This window comes from Salvelinus fontinalis, chromosome 37 (assembly GCF_029448725.1).
Source record: "Salvelinus fontinalis isolate EN_2023a chromosome 37, ASM2944872v1, whole genome shotgun sequence".
NCBI classification, from domain to species: Eukaryota; Metazoa; Chordata; class Actinopteri; order Salmoniformes; family Salmonidae; genus Salvelinus; species Salvelinus fontinalis.
The window spans coordinates 30723221-30750877 of record NC_074701.1 but is presented as its reverse complement, the minus strand read 5'-3'; the positions used below and the strand labels follow the sequence as shown (position 1 = coordinate 30750877).

At 41.6% G+C, this 27657-nt stretch overlaps 1 protein-coding gene and 2 pseudogenes across 1 annotated transcript; all 3 read right to left on the bottom strand.

The window, feature by feature from the left end:
• Positions 1-43: 43 nt before the first annotated feature.
• Positions 44-10509, bottom strand: LOC129836503 (solute carrier family 22 member 7-like). The gene is made up of 10 exons (XM_055902781.1): positions 6288-10509; positions 5898-6001; positions 5006-5160; positions 4684-4852; positions 4458-4581; positions 4045-4154; positions 3600-3814; positions 1934-2042; positions 1439-1651; positions 44-168 (listed from the first exon to the last, which is right to left on the bottom strand). The coding sequence occupies exons 1-10, from the start codon at positions 6663-6665 to the stop codon at positions 81-83; spliced, it is 1665 nt and encodes a 554-aa protein (XP_055758756.1). The 5' UTR covers positions 6666-10509; the 3' UTR covers positions 44-80.
• On the bottom strand, positions 9151-12824 carry LOC129836502 (solute carrier family 22 member 7-like; annotated as a pseudogene).
• Positions 12825-19716: 6892 nt separating this feature from the next.
• On the bottom strand, positions 19717-20577 carry LOC129835991 (solute carrier family 22 member 7-like; annotated as a pseudogene).
• Positions 20578-27657: the final 7080 nt, after the last annotated feature.

Sequence of the window (27657 nt, the reverse complement as noted above, 5' to 3'; positions counted from 1 at the left end):
GGGCATGGAATCTACAAGGTGTCAAAAGCATTCCACAGGGTGCACATTTGGGCATATCAAAAATATATACAGAAAGAATCTTAGTATCCATTTTCCACCTCATCGTTGTCCTTTGATTTGAGAGGGATATCTGTCGTTTCCACAACTTGGGATCCAGCCAAACTTTTCCTAGAATAGTACATTAAAGAAATAGATATACAAATCATTGATAAAACATTTTCTATTTTTTTATTTTACCAGGTAAGTTGACTGAGAACACGTTCTCATTTGCAGCAACGACCTGGGGAATAGTTACAGGGGAGAGGAGGGGGATGAATGAGCCAATTGTAAACTGGGGATTATTAAGTGACCATGATGGTTTGATGGCCAGATTGGGAATTTAGCCAGGACACCGGGGTTAACACCCCTACTCTTACGATAAGTACCATGGGATCTTTAATGACCTCAGAGAGTCAGGACACCCGTTTAATGTCCCATCCGAAAGACAGCACCCTACACAGGGCAGTGTCCCCAATCACTGCCCTGGGGCATTGGGATATTTTTTTAGACCAGAGGAAAGAGTGCCTCCTACTGGCCCTACAACACCACTTCCAGCAGCATCTGGTCTCCCATCCAGGGACTGACCAGGACCAACCCTGCTTAGCTTCAGAAGCAAGCCAGTAGTGGTATGCAGGGTGGTATGCTGCTGGCGGTATGCTGGTGGTATGCTCTATGACATTCATAATTATCAATAATCATGTTCAGAAAGAAATTAATTCACCATTTTGACTGAAATCTATACTAAGCAACTTTATTGTTACCCTGAAATGATATGGAGATCAAGTTCCTTGTTCTGGGCCTACGGCTGGGATTCAATCCAAGGTAGGCTATAACGCAGCGCATAACAAGACTTTTAAAGGTCATTTACGCTTGAGCCGACATGCGAAGGGTTTACCATGAATGTGATCTCCCCAAACGTTGGGGAAAATGCCTTTAAAGGCGCCATATGAAGCACTGTGTGCAACCCAACCAAATTCACTTAAAAAATGTAAGTTAAAAACCTGTCATTCTCATTGAAAGCAAGTCTGATAAGTGGTAGATCCGTTCTATGTGCGCAATTGTTTATGCTTCCCTTCCTTAAGTTTAGTTTTTGCGTCCTTTTACTTTAGGTTTTGTACACCAGCTTTAAAAAGTAGAAAATACAATATTATGGGTTATTGAAAATACAGTATATTTCACAGCGGTTTAGATGGTACAATGATTCTCTACATTGCTTGTTATGTCACATAAACTGAAATTATAGGGCAATATTTTAGAATTTTAGCAACCACGCAAAGGCGGAACGATTTCTGCATATTGGGCACCTTGTCAGCGGTGAAGTGCGCTGCTCTATAATGCGCTCTATTGCATTCAACCTTAAGTGTCTGTATCACAGAGGCTATCAGAGTCTATATCGTACCCTTTCTGCCCGTCCTCGACGTCCTGGATGGTCTCTGGTAGACAGCGGCCCCGTGTCTCCGGCAGCATCCTGGCCACCAGGCTAGCCAGCAGGGCTATGGAGCAGAGGAGGACCTGTGGAAGGTCCCTCCACACCTCGTCCAGCAGCAGGATCAGAGGGGCCAGAGACACTCCCAGACGACCCATGGATGAGTTGTAACCCATGCCGTTCTGCCTGAGAGACAGAGAGAAAGACACAGAACACGTTTTGACTTTAGTTACACTTTAAATCAGAATCCCAATCTCCTGATGCTGATCTCTTTCTGTATTTTTTCCATTCTTAATGACATTTCCACAGGAAAGTTGAAAGTAAAGGGGCATAGATAGGAAAATGACCAAGGTGGGAACCCCCATCGCCAGGGGTATGTGGTTTTGAGTCCGCAGTGCAACCACTACACTATACATCCCCACCAAATATTCCTTTGTTAAAGAGAGAGTAGGCAGGAGAATCACTTACCTGACCACAGTAGGGAACAGCTCAGAGCTGTATAACACAACGGTTGTGAAGGATGTTGCCGAGCAACCCTTCCCCAGCACCGCCACCACCGTCCTTAAAACAGACATGTCTAAAAGAGAGGATGGGAACAACATGACCTTTAACTCAAAGTTACGCAGCTCATTTAAATCTTGAGGATGAGTCCATGAATAACTGAAACAGACTGGAACAGATCCTAGCAGTACTAGATGTGATGACACTTAGAGATTTGTGAATACTCCTGTAGAGTTGTGATTATTCCTCTAGAGTCGTGAATATTCCTGTAGAGTTGTGATATTTCTTGTAGTGTTGTGCTATTTCTTGTAGTGTTGTGATATTTCTTGTGGAGTTGTGATGACTCCTGTAGAGTCGTGATAACTCCTGTAGAGTTGTGATTATTCCTGTAGAGTCGTGATTATTCCTGTAGAGTTGTGATATTTCTTGTAGTGTTGTGCTATTTCTTGTAGTGTTGTGATATTTCTTGTGGAGTTGTGATGACTCCTGTAGAGTCGTGATAACTCCTGTAGAGTTGTGATTATTCCTGTAGAGTCGTGATTATTCCTGTAGAGTTGTGATATTTCTTGTAGTGTTGTGCTATTTCTTGTAGTGTTGTGATATTTCTTGTAGTGTTGTGATATTTCTTGTGGAGTCGTGATGACTCCTGTAGAGTCGTGATAACTCCTGTAGAGTCGCGATAACTCTTGTAGAGTCGCGATTACTCCTGTAGAGTTGCAATTACTCCTGAAAAGTTGCGATTACTCCTGTAGAGTTGCAATTACTCCTGTAGAGTTGCGATTACTCCTGTAGAGTTGCGATTACTCCTGTAGAGTTGCATTTACTCCTGTAGAGTCGTGCTTACTCCTGTTGAGTTGCGATTACTCCTGTAGAGTTGCATTTACATCCTGTAGAGTCGTGCTTACTCCTGTAGAGTTGCGATTACTCCTGTAGAGTTGCATTTACTCCTGTAGAGTCGTGCTTACTCCTGTAGAGTTGCGATTACTCCTGTAGAGTTGCATTTACTCCTGTAGAGTCGTGCTTACTCCTGTTGAGTTGCGATTACTCCTGTAGAGTTGCATTTACTCCCGTAGAGTCGTGCTTACTCCTGTTGAGTTGCGATTACTCCCGTAGAGTTGTGATCTAGTAAGTGCCAGGGTATGTTCCACCCCAGCTACACACCTGATTCAACTAAGCATGGTCTTCAATTGAGCTATTTGTTGAATCAGGTAGTATGTTAGTATGTTAGTGCTGCACTGAAACAAAAGCCTGCACACACTGCAGCCCCTGCTGCCAACCCCAGTTTTTTATATGACAAGTCCTATATTTAAGCAATAAGGCCCGAGGGGGTGGGGTAAATGGCCAACATACCACGACTAAGGGCTGTTTTGAAGCACGATGCAGCGCGGAGATCCTGGATACAACCCACATACCACAAACACCAAGGTGCTTTATTGCTATTATAAACTGGTTACCAACATAATTAGAGCAGTAAAAATAAATGGTTTTGTCATACCCATGGTATACAGTCTGATATACCACGGCTGTCAGCCAATCAGCATTCAGGGCTCAAACCACCCAGTTTATAAAAGATAATACTGCCTTCTGGACCGGAGTTGCTCACCTTCCTAATCAACAAAAAAAAAGCACTCACCTCTGGGTATGAAGATGTTGATAGCGAGACAGATTCCAGCTCCTAGTAAAGATCCCACTTCTGTGTTTCTCCTGCCCACCTTATCCAGAAGGTAGTATGCTGATAGTTTGGCTGGCAGCTCTATGGCACCGTACACAAACTGGGTCAGATAGATGTTGAGTCCAAATCCAGTAATGTTGAAGCTAATGCCATAAAATGTTGACGCCACACCATACCTTCGGTAGGAGAAATCAGGTTGGCATTGTTGGTGTTGTTAAACTGTGTAGACTGATGTCATGTGTCGTGACAGTTTGAGTTGAGCTAAAAGTTGACATTTCATGATATTTTCTTGAATTCATCAATAAATTCTTACATTACTCTTACATTGTTATGTACAGCCAGACTTGATGAACATGCATCTACTAAAGCGACTTGTAACAGACATCATGAGAGAGGGGATACTCACCACACTATGCCTGTTAGTAGAGCCAGCCTCCTCATCTTTGGTGTCCTGACCAAGTCCAGGTAGGAGTGAGTTCTGTCTTTTCTCTCTGTCACAATGATACTGGACAGAGTCTGGTGGGGAGAAAAATAGAGGCGTATCAGTTGCTGAATCCCAAATCAACCCCTAATCCCTAGACTCCACCACCTAGGCACTCGTATACGTCTGAACCTATTGGATAAGTATAAGCAATATGGCAAAAATCACACCCAGCCTTTCAGAGGGAAAGTAACCTGGTCCCAGATCTGTTTGTGCTGTCTTGCCAACTCTGACTTAGGAGTTAGCAAGACAGCACAAACAGATCTGGGACTAGGCTAGAAGGAAAGGTGAAGGAATTATGATATTGCTTAAACTTCCTGATCCTGATATTCGCTTACCTCTGGTGTGATTTTGGATCCAAACTCCTCCTTCTGGTTCATCTGGGCACATTGTTGCAAATAAAAGTTAGCTTTCTCAAACTTCCCATTGGCTATAAGCCACCTGGCTGACTCAGGAATCCACCTATTGGAGGAGGTAAAGATGTCATTCACAATTACATAGCAACGGTTAACTGTCCATTCCTTTTTTTGTCAGTCCATCAGTCAGACCCTCCCTCCCTCTAACCTCCAGGTGAGTATGGCTAGAGCAAGAGGTGAGGTGACCGCTATGGTCAGCTGTCTCCAGTCGGTCACACAGTAGGCTATGGCTGGAATCATGCAGTAACCAAACGTCCAAGACAGGCTGTCAATCACTCCCACCAGCTTTCTGTGCTCAATGTCCACCCACTCCACACCTGAAGAGATGGGACAACACCACAACACAACCCCAGATGAGGACAGGGTAGTGTCTGGGGTGCAACGTGGGTTATCTGTATTTGTCTAGTGGGTGGGCTTCATATTTGAGTGTGTGTGTGTGTGTGTGTGCCTGTGTGCATGTGTATAATCACTGAGTACTGATGAGACGATGACGATGCCGGTGATGCCGAACCCAGTGAAGAACCTGAGCACAGCGAACATGATGAAGGAAGTGGAGAAAGCACTGGCAAAACCAAACAGCATGCCAGAGATATAGGACACCAGGAGCATGGGCTTCCTACCAAACCTAGAGAAAAAAGATAACATGTGAAGAGAAGGTGAACAGAAACATCTACATACAGATGTAGGATCTTAATTTGATCAGAAAATGTAAAACGTGTAGTGTATTTGAGGTATAAAAAGGCTTTTGATATTTGTAATTTCCACTTTCAGACTTGATTTTCCTTTACAAAAAAAGGATCAACCCCTACAAAAATGTCCATTAATTCTAATCCACATAATAATTCACATTTCCTGTTGCTGCAGGATTATTTTCTATAGCAAACTGGCTCAAATTAAGATCCTACATCTGTACATTAAGTAGCCTTATCCGAAACCAGAACGGCCCATAGGGCAGGGGCCTATCTCCTGTTTCTGTAGCGTGAGGCAGTTCCCATTTTTCGATTAGAAAGATAATGTAGAGAGAATACAAATACAAAATTCCTCTTAATTTGATTGATTTAAAAATGTTAAAGTCCAAATGCAGCAGTTCTTATATCAATATCAAACCATTATTGGGTAACAATTAAGTGCCTCACTGCAACAGTATTCTATTCAAATGGTCAAAAAGAAACAAGGCTATGGGCCAAAACATACTAACACCCGCAAAATCGTGATTTGTCGAAATGATCAATGACAATCGTAGCATCCCATAGTCTGTTGACAGACACTACCATAGCAGTTCTGATACATGCATCTATATATAAGAGATTAGGTTAAAGGTGACTCTAAAATCTACTGTCTGTGAATGAATAAATAACTTACCTGTCACTCAGGCTTCCAAAGGTCATAGCTCCGAACATCACTCCTATGAAGAAGATGGTTGTTGTCGCCTTATTTTGCCCTTTCTGGTCACACACCAAGTCCCACTGATGAGAGAGGTGGAATTAAGAATAAACTCCTTCAATGTATAAATGAGAACGGCCTCTCTACTTTCCTTTTGTGAAAAACTTTCATTGAGTAGCTAGCAATGCAACAATATTCAAATATGCTTTGAAAGTACGAATAACACTTCAATTATATGCAACATCTGTAGTGGTCAAATAATGACATTCAATGACTACAACATTACTTTTCATTCAATGAGACATTCAATGACTACAACATGACCTTTCGACTTCTATAGTCTAGTGACAAACAGACAGAAAGACATACCTCTGTAGCCAGAGTGGATTTGAAGGTGCTGTTGTCATATGCCCATCCATTCTGACAGGGGACTGTAACTAGGTCACTGTCATTGGAGCTGGAAAGGAGCTGGAACTGGGGCTCTGGGAACATCTTACAGGAGCTTGGAGTTCCATCTTCCTGTACTGGAACGCTGACAGTCAGTCTCTGCTCCTGAGTCAGATTCCCAAAGAGGCCGCCATCATCCAGAGCGCTGAGGTCACAGTGGTGAGAGGGCACAGCTGCTATGAAGTTGTTCAGCAGGAAGTGACACGGCAGGGTGAATCGACCAATAAAGCTGATGATAATGATCATCATCTGGAACCGTCCAAATCCATTGACAACCGAGAGTAGGTGTTCGAACTTCATCTTCGTCTTCCACTTGGTCCACACAGACTTCTTGTCCACAGACTCGTAATATCAACAGCAATCCCTCTCTCATTCACTAACGTTGAATCCCCAAAAAATATGTCATAATCTTTCACCAAGTCTAAAGGTTGTCTGTTGGTCCCATTGTCTCATTGTTAGGTAAACCATGTGAAATTGATCAATCTTTGACAGTGCAAAACCACTTAAACCTCTTTTGTTTGTGGAAGAATGCCTTCATCTACATTAATTGGTGACACATTGACAGAAAGGAGTTGCTTGAGCAACTAAAGAAGATTTCACAATTTCAAACTTTCTAGAATTCAATAACATGTTAACATGTCTAAGTTCAAAATGAGAATAGGACGTGATGTTTGTGCTTTTGCCAACTCCATCACTCATTGTCAAGCCAAACATACATTGTACCATGACAATGGGTGGGTGACAAGGACTTGATAGCATGATGGTACCAACAGGCTGGCACCCAGGCTAGTTCCCACACAAGTTTGTAGAAAAAAAGCGAAAATAGTCGAAGGCTAGATATACTGAAACGAGACAAAGGCTAGATATACTGAAACGAGACGAAGGCTAGATATACTGAAACGAGACGAAGGCTAGATATACTGAAACGAGACAAAGGCTAGATATACTGAAACGAGACAAAGGCTAGATATACTGAAACGAGACAAAGGCTAGATATACTGAAACGAGACGAAGGCTAGATATAATGAAATGAGACGAAGGCTAGATATACTGAAACGAGACAAAGGCTAGATATACTGAAACGAGACAAAGGCTAGATATACTGAAATGAGACGAAGGCTAGATATACTGAAATGAGACGAAGGCTAGATATACTGAAACGAGACGAAGGCTAGATATACTGAAACGAGACGAAGGCTAGATATACTGAAACGAGACGAAGGCTAGATATACTGAAATGAGACGAAGGCTAGATATACTGAAACGAGACGAAGGCTAGATATACTGAAATGAGACGAAGGCTAGATATACTGAAATGAGACGAAGGCTAGATATACTGAAATGCTTCACAGTGTTTTACATAGTATGTTCTATTGAACATGCCACCACAATAAAGGTATTTATCTGATGGAAAACACAAGTTCCAGCTCGTGACAGCGGTTTAAGAGGAAGGAACTAACCCTAAACCTTAGGGTAACTCAGCAGAGGAAACAGATCTATAGAACATGGGTTTATTGCCAAGCCACACAGGAAGACATACCAACACCAGTATTTATGAAGAACAAAACAGTAGATTAATTGATGACCGTGTGAGAAAAACAGACTACAATTAATTTTACAATGCTCTTTCACCGTGTAATAACCAGGTTAACAATAACTTTTGTCAAGCGTGTTACTTAAAGCAGCATACTACCCTGCATACCACTGCTGGCTTGCTTCTGAAGCTAAGCAGGGTTGGTCCTGGTCAGTCCCTGGATGGGAGACCAGATGCTGCTGGAAGTGGTGTTGTAGGGCCAGTAGGAGGCACTCTTTCCTCTGGTCTAAAAAATATCCCAATGCCCCAGGGCAGTGATTGGGGACACTGTCCTGTATAGGGTGCCGTCTTTCGGATGGGATGTTAAACGGGTGTCCTGACTCTCTGAGGTCATTAAAGATCCCATGGCACTTATCGTAAGAGTAGGGGTGTTAACCCCGGTGTCCTGGCTAAATTCCCAATCTGGCCCTCAAACCATCATGGTCACCTAATAATCCCCAGTTTACAATTGGCTCATTCATCCCCCTCCTCTCCCCTGTAACTATTCCCCAGGTCGTTGCTGCAAATGAGAATGTGTTCTCAGTCAACTTACCTGGTAAAATAAAAATGATTATATAGTTGTTGTTTTGGTTACTTTAGTAGGGCTCTAGTGCATCTATGCTTTGGTCCATCCATTATCTTCTGGCTAGATATTCTGCTCTATGTTCATATTTCATGCACTTGCTTTAAAACTACTGTTTCTCTGAGTGACATGGATTCACATAGAATTATAGAATCTCTTTGTAATTTAATAGAACCTCTGTGTGGATTCGTGCAACTTCAACTGTTCCATTTCTGTTTTCATCAGAAGTGATTCAGTGGAATGGCACTATCCATTCAGTTTCGCTCTGCAAAGGAGGAAAGGTGCAATTAGATGTTAGATGGCCATTCGTCCAATTATGAATACTGATTTAATACTGGATTAAAGACCTTAATTTAAAGCATCTTGGTCTCATTTTTTAAATATCTTGTTATAAGCATGTATGAGCCTTTATAATGTCTTATAACCAGGCTCATGACAAGTCTTACAATGCATCATATAACTGCATCATAAATGTACAATTTAAGTACTTGATGAATATTGTCCTATAAGCCCATATGGGCTGTAAAACAAAGAGCAATCATCAATCAATAAATCATAATAAAATCATCAATCAATCAATAATATAGCTGGAGGCTTTAAATACAGTGTTAGCAAATACAATTCCTCCTCTACCTTGGTGACCTTATGAACTCTGGCAGGCGAACATTGAGTGTTTCTGGGAGGAGCAAAGCCACTAGTCTGGTACCAACAATCACCAAGCTATATATTACAGCAGGAAGGACCTCCCAAATATCCAATAGTGCAACAAGAGGGAGCGATGGACACGCCCAGTCGACCCACAAACGAGATGTAGTCAACGCCGCTCTGCATGAGGGACCAAACTAACAAGTTATTTAAGGTGCAAGAGGAGAGATCTGTGAGAAAAAAAACCACATTATTATGTAGCAGCATGACGTACTTTGAAACTTCTTGTCAACAATATGTGTTATAAAGAGGCCACTATAAAGAGCAACCCGATGAACAAGTCTCGATATTAGGTCTCTGTTTCTATGAACACCATAACCCAAAAGGGGTCCATCTCAGGAGGGCAACAAACAACGTTACAAAACATTCAGATATAAATGTATTCTTTAGAACAGAGTTGATTGTCTTGTTACATTTCTATCTGCAACATTGTGAATAACGTTTCACCTCACTGAATAGACCGAAGGACTCATTACATTAAGTGAACAAATGTGATATGGTAGTTTATTGGTCACTCACCGAACTACTGTTGGGTAGAGCTCAGTGGTATAAAGGAACATTATTGTGAAGGACGCTTCTGTAATGAATACGATGGGAGACAGAGAGCTGGTTTCAAGCATAGGGTGCAACAGGTTTCTTTGTAAATGATCACAGGAGGAGGTGGGTAGCTGGGTCCAGGGGCAGGCAGAAGGTCATACACAGGAGGAGGTGGGTAGCTGGGTCCAGGGGCAGGCAGAAGGTCATACACAGGAGGAGGTGGGTAGCTGGGTCCAGGGGCAGGCAGAAGGTCATACACAGGAGGAGGTGGGTAGCTGGGTCCAGGGGCAGGCAGAAGGTCATACACAGGAGGAGGCGGGTAGCTGGTTCCAGGGGAAGGCAGAAGGTCATACACAGGAGGAGGCGGGTAGCTGGGTCCAGGGGAAGGCAGAAGGTCATACACAGGAGGAGGTGGGTAGCTGGGTCCAGGGGCAGGCAGAAGGTCATACACAGGAGGAGGCGGGTAGCTGGTTCCAGGGGAAGGCAGAAGGTCATACACAGGAGGAGGCGGGTAGCTGGTTCCAGGGGAAGGCAGAAGGTCATACACAGGAGGAGGCGGGTAGCTGGGTCCAGGGGAAGGCAGAAGGTCATACACAGGAGGAGGCGGGTAGCTGGTTCCAGGGGAAGGCAGAAGGTCATACACAGGAGGAGGCGGGTAGCTGGGTCCAGGGGAAGGCAGAAGGTCATACACAGGAGGAGGCGGGTAGCTGGGTCCAGGGGAAGGCAGAAGGTCATACACAGGAGGAGACGGGTAGCTGGGTCCAGGGGCAGGCAGAATTTCCCATTCAGGGGATCTACATGTTTGAGAGTGTGAGTTGGAAGCAGATGTTACAGTTTCTGACAGGCTTTTCCCAAAAAGACCCATGATGGTACGAAACACCCACATACAGTGCATTCGGAAGTATTCAGACCCCTTAACTTTTTCCACATTTTGTTACGTTACAGCCTTACTCTAGAATGGATTAAATGTTTTTTTCCCATCATTGATTTACACACAATAACCCATAATGACAAAGCAAAAACTGTTTTTTTTATCTTTGCAAATGTATTAAAAATAAAAAACTGAAATATCCCATTTAAATAAGTATTCATACCCTTTACTCAGTTCTTTCTTGGGTATGACGCTACAAGCTTGGTACAACTGTATTTTGAGAGTTTCTCCCATTCTTCTCTCCAGATCCTCTCAAGCTCTGTCAGGTTGGTTGGAGAGAATCACAGCACAGCTATTTTCAGGTCTCTTCAGAGATGTTATATTGAGTTCAAGTCCGGGCTCTGGCCGGGCCACCCAAGGACATACAGAGACTTGTCCCAAAGCCACTCCTGCGTTGTCTTGGCTGTGTGCTTAAAGTCGTTGTCCTATTGGAAAGTGAACCTTCGCCCCAGTCTGAGGTCCTGAGCACTCTGGAGCAGGTTTTCATAAAGGATCTCTCTGCACTTTTCTCCGTTCATCTTTCTCTTGATCCTGACTAGTCTTCCAGTCCCTGCCGCTGAAAAACATCCCCACAACATGATGCTACCACCACCATGCTTCACCGTGGGGATGGTTTTGACCAAGTGATGAGTGGTGCCTGGTTTTCTCCAGACGTGACGCTTGGCATTCAGGCCATAGAGTTCAATCCTGGTTTCATCAGATCAGATAATCTTGTTTCTCATGGTTTTAGAGTCCTTTAGGTGCATTTTTCTCAAACTCCAAGCGGGCTGTCATGTGCCTTTTACTGAGGAGTGGCTTCCGTCTGGCCACTCTACCATAAAGGCCAGATTGTTGGAGCGCTGGTTGTCATTCTGGAAGGTTCTCCCATCTGCACAGAGGAAGTCTAGAGTTCTGTCACAGTGACCATCGGGTTCTTGGTCATCCCCCTGACTAAGGCCCTTCTCCCCCGATTGCTCAGTTTTGCCGGGTGGCCAGCTCAAGGAAGAGTCTTGGTGGTTCCAAGCTTCTTCCATTTAAGAATGATGGAGGCCACTGTGTTATTGGTGTCCTTCAATGCTGCAGAAATGTTTTGGTACTCTTCCCCAGAGCTGTGCCTCAACACAATCCTGTCTCAGAGCTCTACGGAAAATTCCTTTGACCTCATGGCTTGGTTTTCTTCTCTGACATGCACTGTCAACTGTGTGACCTTATATAGACAGGTGTGTGCCTTTCCAAATCTTGTCCAATCAATTTAATTTACCACAGGTGGACTCTAATCAAGTTGAAGAAACATCTCAAGGATGATCAATGGAAACAGGATGCACCTGAGCTCAATTTCGAGAATCATAGCAAAGGGTCTGAATACTTATGTAAATAAGGTATTTCTGTTTTTCTTTTTTATACATTTGTCATTATAAGGTATTGTGTAGATTGATGTGGAAAAACAATTGTTTAATCCACTTTAGAATAAGGCTGTAACGTAACAAAATGTGGAAAAAGTGATGGGGTCTGAATACTTTCCAAATGCACTGTACCTGAGTGAAGATATGAAAACATGGATGACTGAATCTAAGGCTAACAACTGACAAATAATACACAGGGCTCAAAATGCAAGTGCAGAAAGAGAAAACAAACTGTGTCGGTGGCCTAAGTTCCACAAGGAACTCAAAGGTATGTAAGTAAGTAAGTAGGAACGTAAAGTGAAGTCAAATCTAGCAATGTAGCGCATTGTTGCAAAGTCGAATAATACATTATTTGCTAACAATATATTTTAGAAAACAACAAATACCTTGAAGAGCAAATATGTTGATGAAGACACAGGCTCCAATCAAAAGCAGTGTCCCAACTTTTCCAGGTTTTCTGCCAATCTTGTTCAAGAAGTGATAGACTGCAATCTTTCCAGGCATCTCAATGGCAACATATATGAGCTGTGTGAAGTAGACGTTCATGCCAAACCCAGGCTGATTCAGTAATATGTGAACACAACTCCATATCTACAGGTCACATAAAATAAGAAACTTAAGAAAAGAAAAACAAAATGCAACAGGTTATACATGTGACATTATAACTAGCAACTAGTGTCAAATGACAATGGATGTCCCAATAGATGTCCCAATGGAATATGATAAAGTAAGAAGCAGCACTAAGACATTTTAGGAGTTTCTAAGCATGCTGCTCCTTTAAATGTAGAACAAAGAACAACTGAATAGCTGAATAGAACAAGCTGAATAGAACAAAGAACAAGCTGAATAGAACAAGCTGAATAGAACAAAGAACAAGCTGAATAGAACAAAGAGCAAGCTGAATAGAACAAAGTGCAAGCTGAATAGAACAAAGTACAAGCTGAATAGAACAAAGAGCAAGCTGAATAGAACAAAGTGCAAGCTGAATAGAACAAAGAACAAGCTGAATAGAACAAAGAACAAGCTGAATAGAACAAAGCACAATCTGAATAGAACAAAGTGCAAGCTGAATAGAACAAAGTACAAGCTGAATAGAACAAAGAACAAGCTGAATAGAACAAAGAACAAGCTGAATAGAACAAAGTGCAAGCTGAATAGAACAAAGAACAAGCTGAATAGAACAAAGAACAAGCTGAATAGAACAAAGTGCAAGCTGAATAGAACAAAGAACAAGCTGAATAGAACAAAGTACAAGCTGAATAGAACGAAGCACAATCTGAATAGAACAAAGTGCAAGCTGAATAGAACAAAGAGCAAGGTGAATAGAACAAAGAACAAGCTGAATAGAACAAAATGCAAGCTGAATAGAACAAAGAGCAAGGTGAATAGAACAAAGAACAAGCTGAATAGAACAAAATGCAAGCTGAATAGAACAAAGTACAAGCTGAATAGAACAAAGTGCAAGCTGAATAGAACAAAGAGCAAGGTGAATAGAACAAAGAACAAGCTGAATAGAACAAAATGCAAGCTGAATAGAACAAAGAGCAAGGTGAATAGAACAAAGAACAAGCTGAATAGAACAAAATGCAAGCTGAATAGAACAAAGAGCAAGGTGAATAGAACAAAGAACAAGCTGAATAGAACAAAATGCAAGCTGAATAGAACAAAGTACAAGCTGAATAGAACAAGCTGAATAGAACAAAGTACAAGCTGAATAGAACAAGCTGAATAGAACAAGCTGAATAGAACAAGCTGAATAGAACAAAGAACAAGCTGAATAGAACAAAGAACAAGCTGAATAGAACAAAGAGCAAGCTGAATAGAACAACGAGCAAGCTGAATAGAAAAAAAGAGCAAGCTGAATAGAACAAAGTACAAGCTGAATAGAACAAAGAGCAAGCTGAATAGTACAAAGAACAAGCTGAATAGAACAAAGTACAAGCTGAATAGAACAAAGAGCAAGCTGAATAGAACAAAGTACAAGCTGAATAGAACAAAGAGCTAGCTGAATAGAACAAAGTGCAAGCTGAATAGAACAAAGTACAAGCTGAATAGAACAAAGAGAAATCTGAATAGAACAAAGAGCAAGCTAAATAGAACAAAGTACAAGCTGAATAGAACAAAGAGCTAGCTGAAAAGAACAAAGTACAAGCTGAATAGAACAAAGAACAAGCTGAATAGAACAAAGTGCAAGCTGAATAGAACAAAGTGCAAGCTGAATAGAACAAAGAACAAGCTGAATAGAACAAAGTACAAGCTGAATAGAACAAAGAACAAGCTGAATAGAACAAAGAACAAGCTGAATAGAACAAAGAACAAGCTGAATAGAACAAAGAACAAGCTGAATAGAACAAAGAACAAGCTGAATAGAACAAAGAACAAGCTGAATAGAACAAAGAACAAGCTGAATAGAACAAAGAACAAGCTGAATAGAACAAAGAACAAGCTGAATAGAACAAAGAACAAGCTGAATAGAACAAAGTGCAAGCTGAATAGAACAAAGAACAAGCTGAATAGAACAAAGAACAAGCTGAATAGAACAAAGTACAAGCTGAATAGAACAAAGTGCAAGCTGAATAGAACAAAGTACAAGCTGAATAGAACAAAGAACAAGCTGAATAGAACAAAGAGCAAGCTGAATAGAACAAAGTGCAAGCTGAATAGAACAAAGAGCAAGATGAATAGAACAAAGTACAAGCTGAATAGAACAAAGAACAAGCTGAATAGAACAAAGAGCAAGCTGAATAGAACAAAGTGCAAGCTGAATAGAACAACGAGCAAGATGAATAGAACAAAGTACAAGCTGAATAGAACAAAGAACAAGCTGAATAGAACAAAGAGCAAGATGAATAGAACAAAGTACAAGCTGAATAGAACAAAGAACAAGCTGAATAGAACAAAGAGCAAGCTGAATAGAACAAAGTGCAAGCTGAATAGAACAAAGAGCAAGCTGAATAGAACAAAGAACAAGCTGAATAGAACAAAGTACAAGCTGAATAGAACAAAGAGCAAGATGAATAGAACAAAGTACAAGCTGAATAGAACAAAGAACAAGCTGAAGAGAACAAAGAACAAGCTGAATAGAACAAAGTACAAGCTGAATAGAACAAAGAGCAAGATGAATAGAACAAAGTACAAGCTGAATAGAACAAAGAACAAGCTGAAGAGAACAAGCTGAATAGAACAAAGTACAAGATGAATATAAGAAAGAACAAGCTGAAAAGAACAAAGAACAAGCTGAATAGAACGAAGTGCAAGCTGAATAGAACAAAGTACAAGCTGAAGAGAACAAGCTGAATAGAACAAGCTGAATAGAACAAAGAACAAGCTGAATAGAACAAAGAACAAGCTGAATAGAACAAAGAGCAAGCTGAATAGAACAAAGAACAAGCTGAATAGAACAAAGAGCAAGCTGAATAGAACAAAGAGCAAGCTGAATAGAACAAAGAGCAAGCTGAATAGAACAAAGAACAAGCTGAATAGAACAAAGAACAAGCTGAATAGAACAAAGAGCAAGCTGAATAGAACAAAGAACAAGCTGAATAGAACAAAGAACAAGCTGAATAGAACAAAGAGCAAGCTGAATAGAACAAAGTACTAGCTGAATAGAACAAAGTACACGCTGAATAGAACAAAGAGCAAGCTGAATAGAACAAAGAACAAGCTGAATAGAACAAAGAACAAGCTGAATAGAACAAAGAACAAGCTGAATAGAACAAAGAGCAAGCTGAATAGAACAAAGTACAAGCTGAATAGAACAAAGAACAAGCTGAATAGAACAAAGAACAAGCTGAATAGAACAAATAACAAGCTGAATAGAACAAAGAACAAGCTGAATAGAACAAAGAACAAACTGAATAGAACAAAGAGCAAGCTGAATAGAACAAGCTGAATAGAACAAAGAGCAAGCTGAATAGAACAAAGAACAAGCTGAATAGAACAAAGAACAAGCTGAATAGAACAAAGAGCAAGCTGAATAGAACAAAGTTCAAGCTGAATAGAACAAAGAGCAAGCTGAATAGAACAAAGAGCAAGCTGAATAGAACAAAGTACAAGCTGAATAGAACAAAGAGCAAGCTGAATAGAACAAAGGACAAGCTGAATAGAACAAAGAACAAGCTGAATAGACCAAAGAGCAAGCTGAATAGAACAAAGTGCAAGCTGAATAGAACAAAGAGCAAGCTGAATAGAACAAAGAGCAAGCTGAATAGAACAAAGAGCAAGCTGAATAGAACAAGCTGAATAGAACAAAGAACAAGCTGAATAGAACAAAGTACAAGATGAATAGAACAAAGAACAAGATGAATATAAGAAAGAACAAGATTAATATAAGAAAGAACAAGCTGAAAATTCCAAGAAGCTTCAGCATTAATTAACATAACAGATCCCCGAGTCATGCAATATATCACTAAATCAGTCATCAACCTTTTTATATGAATAATGTATTAAATCCCAGTGTATTGGAACTGACTTTTTAAATAGTTCTTGTATAAAGTAAGCTTACTTACTTACTTACTTACTTACTTACTTACTTACTGAAAGTCCGTATTGCCAAGCAACAGCCCCGAAACCTGAAGGATCTCTGGAGAAGGTCTGTATGGAGGAGTGGGCCAAAATCCCTGCTGCAGTGTGTGCAAATCTGGTCAAGAACTACAGGAAACGTATGATCTCTGTAATTGCAAACAAAGGTTTTTGTACCAAATATTAAGTTTTGCTTTTCTGATGTATCAAATACTTATGTCATGCAATAAAATGCAAATTAATTACTTAAAAATCATACAATGTGATTTTCTAGATTTTTGTTTTAGATTCCATATCTCACAGTTGAGTGTACCTATGATAAAAAAATTCAGACCTCTACATGCTTTGTAAGTAGGAAAACCTGCAAAAATCGGCAGTGTATCAAATACTTGTTCTCCCCACTGTATGTATATATATATACATTTAATATATGCATATACAGTACCAGTCAGAAGTTTGGACACAGCTACTCATTCAATGTTTTTTTTTATAGTTTTACTATTTTCTACTTTGTAGAATAATAGTGAAGACATCAGAACTATGAAATAACACATATGGAATCGTGTAGTAACCAAAAAAAGTGTTTAAAAAATCCTAATATAATTTAGATTTTAGATTTTTCAAAGTAGCCACCCTTTGCCTGATGACAGCTTTGCACACTCTTGGCATTTTCTCAACCAGCTTCATGAACAATGCTTTTCCAACAGTCTTGAAGGAGTTCCCACATATGCTGAACACTTGTTGACTGCTTTTCCTTCACTCTGCGGTCCAACTCATCCCAAACCATCTCAATTGGGTAGAGGTCATGTGATTGTGGAGGCCAGGTCATCTGATGCAGCACTTCATCACTCTCCTTCTTGGTCAAATAGCCCTTACACAGCCTGGAGGTGTGCTGGGTCATTGTCCTGTTGAAAAACAAATTATAGTACCACTAAGCGCAAACCAGATGGGATGGCGTATCGCTGCAGAATGCTGTGGTAGCCATGCTGGTTAAGTGTGACTTGAATTCTAAATAAATCAGACTGTGTCACCAGCAAAGCACCGCCACACCATCACACCTCCTCCTCCATGCTTCATGGTGGGAACCACACATGCAGAGATCATCCGTTCACCTACTCTGCTTCTCATAAAGACACGGTGGTTGGAACCAAAAATCTCAAATTTGGACTCATTAGCCAAAGGTCAGATTTCCACCATTCTAATGTCCATTGCTCGTGTTTCTTGGCCCAAACAAGTCTCTTCTTAATATGGGTGTCCTTTGGTAGTGGTTTCTTTGCAGCAATTCAACCATGACGGCCTGATTCACGCAGTCTCCTCTGAACAGTTGATGTTGAGATGTGTCTGTTATTTATTTGGGCTGCAATCTGAGGTACAGTTAACTCTAATGAACTTATCCTCTGCAGCAGAGTTAACTCGGGTCTTCCTTTCCTGTGGCGGTCCTCACGAGAGCTAGTTTCATCATAGCACTTGATGGTTTTTGTGACTGCAATTGAAGAAACTTTCAAAGTTCTTGAAATTTTCCAGATCGACTGATCTTCATGTCTTAAAGTAATGATGGACTGTCGTTTCTCTTTGCTTATTTGAGTTGTTCTTGCCATAATATGGACTTGGTCTTTGACCAAATAGGGCTATCTTCTGTATACCACCCTTACCTTGTCACAACACAACTTATTGGCTCAAACGCATTAAGAAGGAACGAAATTCCTCAAATGAACTTTTAACAAGGCACACCTGTTAATTGAAATGCATTCTAGGTGACTACCCCATGAAGCTGGTTGAGAGAATGCCAAGAGTGTGCAAAGCTGTCATCAAGGCAAAGAGTGGCTACATGTAACACTTTTTTCTTTTGGTTACTACATGATTCCATATGTGTTATTTCATAGTTTTGATGTCTTCACTATTATTCTACAATGTAGAAAATAGTAAAAATAAATAAAAACCCTGGAATGAGTAGGTGTCCAAACTTTTGACTGGAACAGTATATATGTCACGCCCTGACCTTAGAGACCCTTATTTATTCTCTATGTTTGGTTAGGTCAAGGTGTGACTCGGGTGGGAGAATCTATGTTTTCTATTTCTTTGTTGTTTTTGCCTAGTGTGATTCCCAATCAGAGGCAGCTGTCTATCGTTGTCTCTGATTGGGGATCATATAATAGTTGTCATTTTCTGTTTGGGTTTTGTGGGGTGTTGTTTTCCGTTTAGTATTTGTGCCTGATGGAGCTGTTCGCTTTTGTTTTTGTATTCGCTATTTTTGTTTGAGTGATTCTTGACAATAAAGATCATGAACACTTTCCACGCTGCGCTTTGGTCCACTGTCACGCCCTGGCCTTAGTATTCTTTGTTTTCTTTTTTATTTTAGTTAGGTCAGGGTGTGACATGGGGAATGTTTGTGTTTTGTTGGTTTTGGGTGTTTCTATGGTAAAGGTGTTGTTGGTGTAGTATATGGGTTTGTGTTGAGTACATGTGTCTAGCGTTGTCTATGTATGTTTAGTTGTCTAGGAGAGTCTATGGTTACCTGAATGAGTTCCCAATTAGAGACAGCTGATTTCGGTTGTCTCTGATTGGGAGCCTTATTTAGAGTAGCCATAGGCTTTCATTTGTTGTGAGTAGTTGTCTCCTGTGATGTCTCTCGTGTCGTCGATGTATATTAACATACGGGACTGTTTGGCTGTTCGTGCGTTTTGATGTAGTCTGTTCCTGTCCGTGAGTTTACGTTTAGTGATGTGAGTTTATGTTCAGGTGTCGTTTTCTTATTTTGTAAGTTTGTTAAAGTGTTTGTTTTCGTGTTGCCATCATCATCGTTTTTTTGAAATAAAAGATGGCTTATTTCCCTCAAGCTGCATTTTGGTCTGAAGATCCTTCTCTCCTCACCTCGTCCGAGGATGAGGAGAGTGACAGCCGTAACATCCACTCTTCCTTACGACGACGAGCGTTACAATATATAATATATATAAACAAATCATTATTATTTAACTAACCATTGTAAACTACTTATGAACCACGGAATCATTATAATCAGTATACCATAACGTAATGTTGCAATATTTCTATACACAATGCAGCTAAGTGAAAGACAACAACATGCTATTAAACATACTTTTAGAAATGATCAGAGTATTTCATTTCTGCATGAAAATGTGTATATTTAACAGATACTTTTATCCAGAGCGACTTACAGTAGAAAGCATACATTTTCATACTGGTCCCTCGTGAGAATCGTACCCAGAACCCTGACATTAAAAGCGCCATGCTCTATCAACTGAGCCATACAGGACCTGAACACCAATTGTTTAAAGCTTGCAGCTATTTTCCACAGGAAACCTGTGTGTTGTATCAGTAGTGTTAGTATATGTGAGTTTGTGTGAAGTAGTAAGGGTTCTGTTTAGTGCATACCTGTCACTGAAGAAACCGAATAAAGGAGCCCTACACATTACTCCAATGAAGAAACTGGTGGCAGTCGCTTTGTTCATTTCTTTCTATCGCAAACAAGGTCCCACTTTAAAGAGATCATAACAATAAGACTTGGGTACAACAGAACAGCTACAAAGTGATCAAAATGTTCCATCTTTAAAGCAAAAGAGCCGTAAGTGAGCCTTACCTCTGTAGGCAGAGTGGACATGAAGGTAAGGTTGTCATACGCCCATCCATTCTGACAGGGGACTGTACTGTAGCTAGGTCACTGTCATTGGAGTTGGACAGGAGGTGGAACAGTGACTCTGGGAACATTTTACAGGATCTTGGAGTCCCATCTTCCTGTACTGGAAAACTGACAGTCAGTCTCTGCTCCTGAGTCAGATTCCCAACTACGCCGGCAGCATCCAGAGCGCTGAGGACAAGGTGGTGAGAGGGCACGGCCACTATGAAGTTGTTCAGTAAAAAGTGACACGGCAGGGTCATGCGAGAGAAGCCTAAATCAGGACAATCATTATTTGGAATTTCCCAAGTCCATCGATTTCTGAGAGTACATTGTCGAATTTCATTTTGAAAATCACTTAGGAGTTGCCAGAACTCTTGTAAATAAGGAACCAACAACCCCCTCTAATGCTGTCTGCAGAGACAATCCTCTAGTCCTCTGCTCTTCTTACAGTTGATCATTCATTATGTGTGTTGTACAAAGTTGGAGAGTCAGATAGGACACATGCACCAGCATTTTCCAACATTGTGTTAACCATTACTCATTGATCATAGGCAGAGATACAGTACAAGCTGATAAAGCAAAAGCTTGGTCCCAGTAAATGAGATGCTATATTAAATGTGATGTTATTTGTATGTTAATCTTATTGTACGTTTAGGCAAGTGTCACAGGTGTGATGAATGCCTTTAATTACTCTGCATGCTTTTGCCCTAATTTAATGTTCCTAATTGATTGATTCATGGAGCAATGTGATTGGCTCTGTTTATAACCCTTGTTACTGTTATTTGTTGTGTGGCTGCTCACAGGAAGTTAATGCAGTCTGGAGGCATGGTGGATGCTCAGGTTTTGCTAGTGTATGTAGGGTGTCGTTTGTTGAGCGCATGGATAATGGAGGTTGTTTAAGATGAAATTGAAGTCTTTATAAGATGGACGCCTGTCTCCTGTGTTCTAAACCGAGGTGTAGTAGGATCTATGCTACTGAACTGTCTAGTCACAGCCCCTTCAAGGTGTGACATTTTGGTGTTGTCAGCAGGATTTGGGCATTGAGTGGATAACATGGAATGGCTTCAAGCAGTGTTAATGATGTGTATGTCCCTTCACTACCCTTTGCATTCTGTTGACATATTCCTCCAGGTTTCTGATGTGGTTGCAGGTCTGGAGAACTGGCTGCTCCCTCCCCCCTTGTGCATACTTCCTGAGGTGGACTCTTAAAATACCCAGGTGCCCTATGGGTGGATGCTGTGCTGGTGTGTGCAAACCATGCTATTTAGTAGCTGGAGATGGTGGCACCAGAGGAGACTGCCCGGTTAAAAGCCTCCTCGTATCTGGCGGGACAACTGACAAGGTGTCCCACTCCTAGTGAGCGGTTAGGATTCAGCAAGCATGGCCAAGATAGGACACCTTGCAGCTAAACGGACCTGCTGGTGCCAATCAAGCCTGGTCTGGAGAGGAGCCTATGGGTGTGGTCTGCAGATGTGGGCGAGCAACACAGTATGGAGGCCTCCATGGGCCCTAACCTTGAGGAGTAGCTTCAGTACACAGGTGAGGAGGGAGTGAAGCACAACCGGTCAAACTATTGAGCATTCAATATGGACTTTAGGGACAACTAAATGCTTGGAGGAAGGTGTTGTGCTTGGAGGAAGGTGTTGTGCTTGGAGGAAGGTGTTGTGCTTGGAGGAAGGTGTTGTGCTTGGAGGAAGGTGTTGTGCTTGGAGGAAGGTGTTGTGCTTGGAGGAAGGTGTTGTGCTTGGAGGAAGGTGTTGTGCTTGGAGGAAGGTGTTGTGCTTGGAGGAAGGTGCTGTGCTTGGAGGAAGGTGCTGTGCTTGGAGGAAGGTGCTGTGCTTGGAGGAAGGTGCTGTGCTTGGAGGAAGGTGCTGTGCTTGGAGGAAGGTGCTGTGCTTGGAGGAAGGTGCTGTGCTTGGAGGAAGGTGCTGTGCTTGGAGGAAGGTGTTGTGCTTGGAGGAAGGTGTTGTGCTTGGAGGAAGGTGTTGTGCTAAGGGTGACAGAACTTGAGCCATTTTTTTGGTGTGAACATTTATTTGCATGTTTTTGTAGTGCTAGCATTGCCTTTTCTATTTACTCAAATGTGTGGACACCTTTTGTCTTAGTGGGCGAGAATGCCACAGTGGTGACATGCCGTTAATTACTTTGCATGCTATTGCCCTAATTGAGTGTTCCTAACTGATAGATTCATTTCGCAATGTGATTGGCTCCCAATGTGATCGGCTCTGTTTATAACCCTTATTGCCTTTGAGATGTGGCTGCCCAGGGGACTGTGCAGGTGTCTGAGGTGGTGTCTGAAGCCTTGGTTTTTGCTAAGAGAAGTATTGTCTTGATGAAATAATGATTTAAGTTAAAAATGTTAATGCTGTTCCTGCACTAATAATTTGTATTTGTTATCCTTCCAGTTGTGCTAAAGTAAATATAAAAACTGAACTTGGAAGATAACAGCATGAACTGAATTGTAACATGTCTCTTCTCATTTCATGTTCTTCCACTCAACCACAAACTGAAAGAACCTGCAGCCAAAAGTGTTATTCAGTGCTCCCTATGCTCTTGGTGTAAACCTAGGGTGGTGTAGTTGGATCGATGGTACTGAACTGTCTAGTCACGGCCGCTCTCGGTCGGGGTGTGAGGCAGGTATCTATAGAATTAGGGGTGCTGAACTGAAATTGATAACCCTTAATTTGGATAGTCCCACTTAGGGACAACTAAATGCTTGGAGGAAGTTGTTGTCCTAAGGGTTACAGAACTTGAGCCATTCTAGGTTTGTAGATGCTCAGGCCAATTAACTTAACATTTCTACGATCCACTAACCCTAAACTTAACCCTCTGCCATATAGGCCTACTCGGATGTGTTTATGGGCCTGTTTGAGGTGTTTTGCTTTAGTCCTCAAGTCATGGTTATATATTGCGATTGGGCTAGTAAGTTTCTTTTTGCAAGTTTTTTTCTATTGACAACTAATTTCTGTCAACTGTAAATGCAACTTCTGGATATTGTCTTTATCACCTGCCCTGTAAAATAAATCTCACCTGTTTTAGCACCTTAACTTCGTATAGATGAAATCCCGTTAACGGGATCGATTTGACAACAGCCAGTGAAAGTGCAGGGCTCCAAATTCAAACAAATCTTATAATTACTCTAACATACAAGTATTATACACCATTTTAAAGATAAACTTGTTGTTAATCCCACCACAGTGTCCGATTTCAAAAAGGCTTTACGACGAAAGCATACCATGCGATTATGTTAGGTCAGTACCTAGTCACAGAAAAACACAGCCATTTTTCTAGCCAAAGAGAGGAGTCACATAAAATGAATCACTAACCTTTGATGATCTTCATCAGATGACACTCATAGGACTTCATGTTACACAATACATGTATGTTTTGTTTGATAAAGTTCATATTTATATCCAAAAATCGCAGTTTACATTGGCACGTTATGTTCAGTAATGTTTTGCTTCCAAAACATCTGGTGATTTTGCAGAGAGCCACATCAATTTACAGAAATACACATCATAAATGTTGATGAAAATACAAGTGTTATAATGGAATTAAAGATATACTTCTCCTTAATGCAACCGCTGTGTCAGATTTCTAAAAAGCTTTACGGAAAAAGCACACCATGCAATAATCTGATTACAGCGCTCAGGCACCAAAACAAGCCATACAGATACCCTCCATGTTGTGGAGTCAACAGAAGTCAGAAATAGCATTAGAAATATTCACTTACCTTTGATGATCTTCATCGGAATGCACTCCCAGGAATCCCATTTCCGCAATAAATGTTTGTTTTGTTCGATAAAGTCCATAATTTATGTCCAAATACCTCCTTTTTGTTTGCGCGTTTAGTTCACAAATACAAATTCAAGAGGCGCAGGCACTTAGTCCAGACAAAGTCAAAAAAGTTATATTACAGTTCGTAGAAACATGTCAAACGATGAATAGAATCTTTTGGATGTTTTTAACATAAATCTTCATTAATGTTTCAACTGGGCAATTCCTTTGTCTTTAGAAATGGAAAGGAACAGAGCTCACTCACGGGCGCGCGCCTGACTGAGCTCATGGCATTCTGCCAGACACCTGGTTCAAACAGCTCTTATTCTGTCCCTCTTCACAGTAGAAGCCTGAAACAAGGTTCTAAAGACTGTTGACATCTAGTGGAAGCCTTAGGAAGTGCAATCGGACCAAGTTTTACACTGTATATTGAATAGGCAAGACTTGAAAACCTACAAACCTCAGATTTCCCACTTCCTGGTTGATTTTTTTCTCAGGTTTTTGCCTGCCATATGAGTTATGTTATACTCACAGACATCATTCAAACAGTTTTAGAAACTTCAGCGTGTTTTCTATCCGAATCTACTGAAAATATGCATATCTTAGCTTCTGGGCCTGAGTAGCAGGCAGTTTACTCTGGGCACCTTATTCATCCAAGCTACTCAATAGTGCCCCCCAGCCATAAGAAGTTTTAACCTCTGACTCCATCTGACTCCATAGGCTGCTGAATTCCTATTTTATGAGATTTTATTTGCAACATACAAATTAGCTAATGTATTGTAGCGCCTGTTACTATTGAATAGAATGTAATGGCTGTTTTTGCTAGTGAGAGGTAGTCAGGCTAATACCAAACTCTTCAGTCTTCCTGATGTCAGTCTTGGCTCCTTGATGTAGGCATATGGCAATAATGATGGGGGGCTGTGCTTTTTTACTGATTGGTTTTGGTCCAGGAAACAAACATTTGAGAACCAATCCAAGCTCAGCCCATTTATGTAAGACTACTGCATTTACAACAGGCACCTGTACAGACCAGTCACAGCTCTCCCTCGCTGTGTACCATGTGAGTCGTGTCAGCCAGGCTAACTGAGGGACATAAATACACTCAAACGGAAGCAGGAATAGAGTTGGACTTATGTCTAAGTAGATAATAGGAAGTAGTCTAATTTTTGTTCGTGCTTTGGTCCTTGACACACATTGTGCTTAGGTAAGACATCTAACGGCGTCAGTCGCCTAACACTGGGTTATTTCTAACGCATGCCCATGGGGAACAACTACGTCTGTAGGCCTAAGCACTAATAGATATTTAAACACATGCCTCTTCAATTATATGGATATCTAGTCTGAGGATAAAAATGTATACTTTTAAGATGCAATCAGTGGCCTGTTTGAGCTAACCACCTCGTTAACAAATGGATCGCTCCTAGACAATGGTTTGCTATATAAAGCAGGCATCGAGGCATTCAGTTACTGTTCGATTGAACGATAGAATGGCTAAAACGACTGACCTAAGAGACTTTGAACGTATTATGACTGTCGGTGCCAGGTGTGCCGGATCCAGTATCTCAAATAGATGCCCTCCTTGGCTTTTCACACATGACTGTCTAAGGTTTATCGCAAATGGTGCGACAAACAAAAAATCATACAGTCAGCGGCAGTCCTACAGGCAAAAACAGCTTGTTGATGAGCGGTCGAAGGAGAATAGCAAGAATTATGCAAGCGAACAGGCGGGTCGCAGACAAATAACCGCGCGGAACGGCACTTCGGGACGCACACCTCGTCGATCCTTGTCATGGATGGGCTATTGCAGCAGACGACCACACTGGATTCCACTCCTATCAGCTAAAAACAAGCTAATTTCCAATAAATATCGAGGGTCTCATTCTGGTGACATGATGCTTGGCTGCCGTTTGACAAATTAATATAATTCCGCTCTTTTGTCCATAATCTCATGTAGGCCAGTGGTTCCAAATTGTTTTGGGTTGCTGTGCCACCAAGTACACTTTGTTTTACCCAAAGTAGGCCTACCCTTGAAGTGGATTTTACCAGTAAACCTATGGTCTCATGGGTCCTATCCTTGGTTGGGAAACACTGTAGGTAGTGATGGGTCGTCCGCGAAGAGCCGGCTCTTGTAGGTGAACGTTGGGAGAAGGCTCGCTTATCAGAGGAGCCGAATCTATTTATAAAAAAATGAAGATATGAATAATCAAAAGATTTAAATGAATAGAATTCACTAATTCAAAGAACGAAATAATAAAATAATGTGGGCCTAAATGCTCAAGCGCACACATTTGTTCTGCCTGTCTGCTCAGACTAACAGCCTCACCTGCTGTTCCTGTCAATCAGACAAAGATGCGTGAGGGAGGGACGAGCCAACACACTCAGTCACACACTTAGCAGCCGAGGAAAACAGCTGGAAAACTAGTCGGAAGCACAGTAGCATTTGGATGCATTTTAATAATGTAGACAATGTTTGAGCACAGTGTAGAATTTGCCAAAACAAAATCTCATATAAAGCCGGTTCTACGCACAACGTACACCGGCATATGCTAACTGTGCACCCAACTGTGAAGCTAGCTATAGCGGAGCTTCGAGAAACTAGCGGGCCTGCTAGTGATAGTGATGGAGCCAGCACCTCCACACATGGAGATGTATCCACTCAGTCAAGTAGGCCTACTCCGTGCCTTTGCTCTCTGCCTGGCTGGTTCCCCTCTCTCCACTGGGATTCTCTGCCTCTAATCCTATTACAGGGGCTGAGTCACTGGCTTACTGGTGCTCTTCCATGCCGTCCCTAGGAGGGGTGCGTCACTTGAGTGGGTTGAGTCACTGATGTGGTCTTCCTGTCTGAGTTGGCGCCTCCCCCCCTTGGGTTGTGCCGTGGCGGAGATCTTTGTGGGCTATACTCGGCCTTGTCTCAGGATGGTAAGTTGGTGGTTGAAGATATCCCTCTAGTGGTGTGGGTGCTGTGCTTTGGAAAAGTGGGTGGGGTTATATCCTGCCTGTTTGGCCCTGTCCGGGGGTATCATCGGATGGGGCCACAGTGTCTCCTGACCCCTCCTGTCTCAGCCTCCAGTATTTATGCTGCAGTAGTTTATGTGTCGGGGGGCTAGGGTCAGTCTGTTATATCTGGAGTATTTCTCCTGTCTTATCCGGTGTCCTGTGTGAATGTCACGTTCCTGACCTGTTTTCTGTTGTTTTTGTACGTGTTTAGTTGGTCAGGGCGTGAGTTGGGGTGGGCAGTCTATGTTATGTGTTTCTATGTTGGGTTAAATGTGTTGCCTGATATGGTTCTCAATTAGAGGCAGGTGTTTGACGTTTCCTCTGATTGAGAACCAAATTAAGGTAGGCTGTTCTCACTGCTTGTTTGTGGGTGATTGTTCCTGTGTCCGTTGCACCACACGGGACTGTTTTGTTTGTTATTTCGTTTGGCTAGTCTTTCCTGTTCGTGCGTTCTTCGTGTCTATATCTAAGTTCTTATGTTCAGGTCAGTCTACGTCGTTGGTTTGTTATTTTGTTAATTATCAAGTGTAGTTCGTGTCAGTGTTCGTCTTGTCAAATAAATTCATTATGTCTACATTCAACGCTGCATTTTGGTCCGACCCTTACTCCTCCTCCTCATCCGAGGAGGAGGCGTTAGACAGCCGTTACA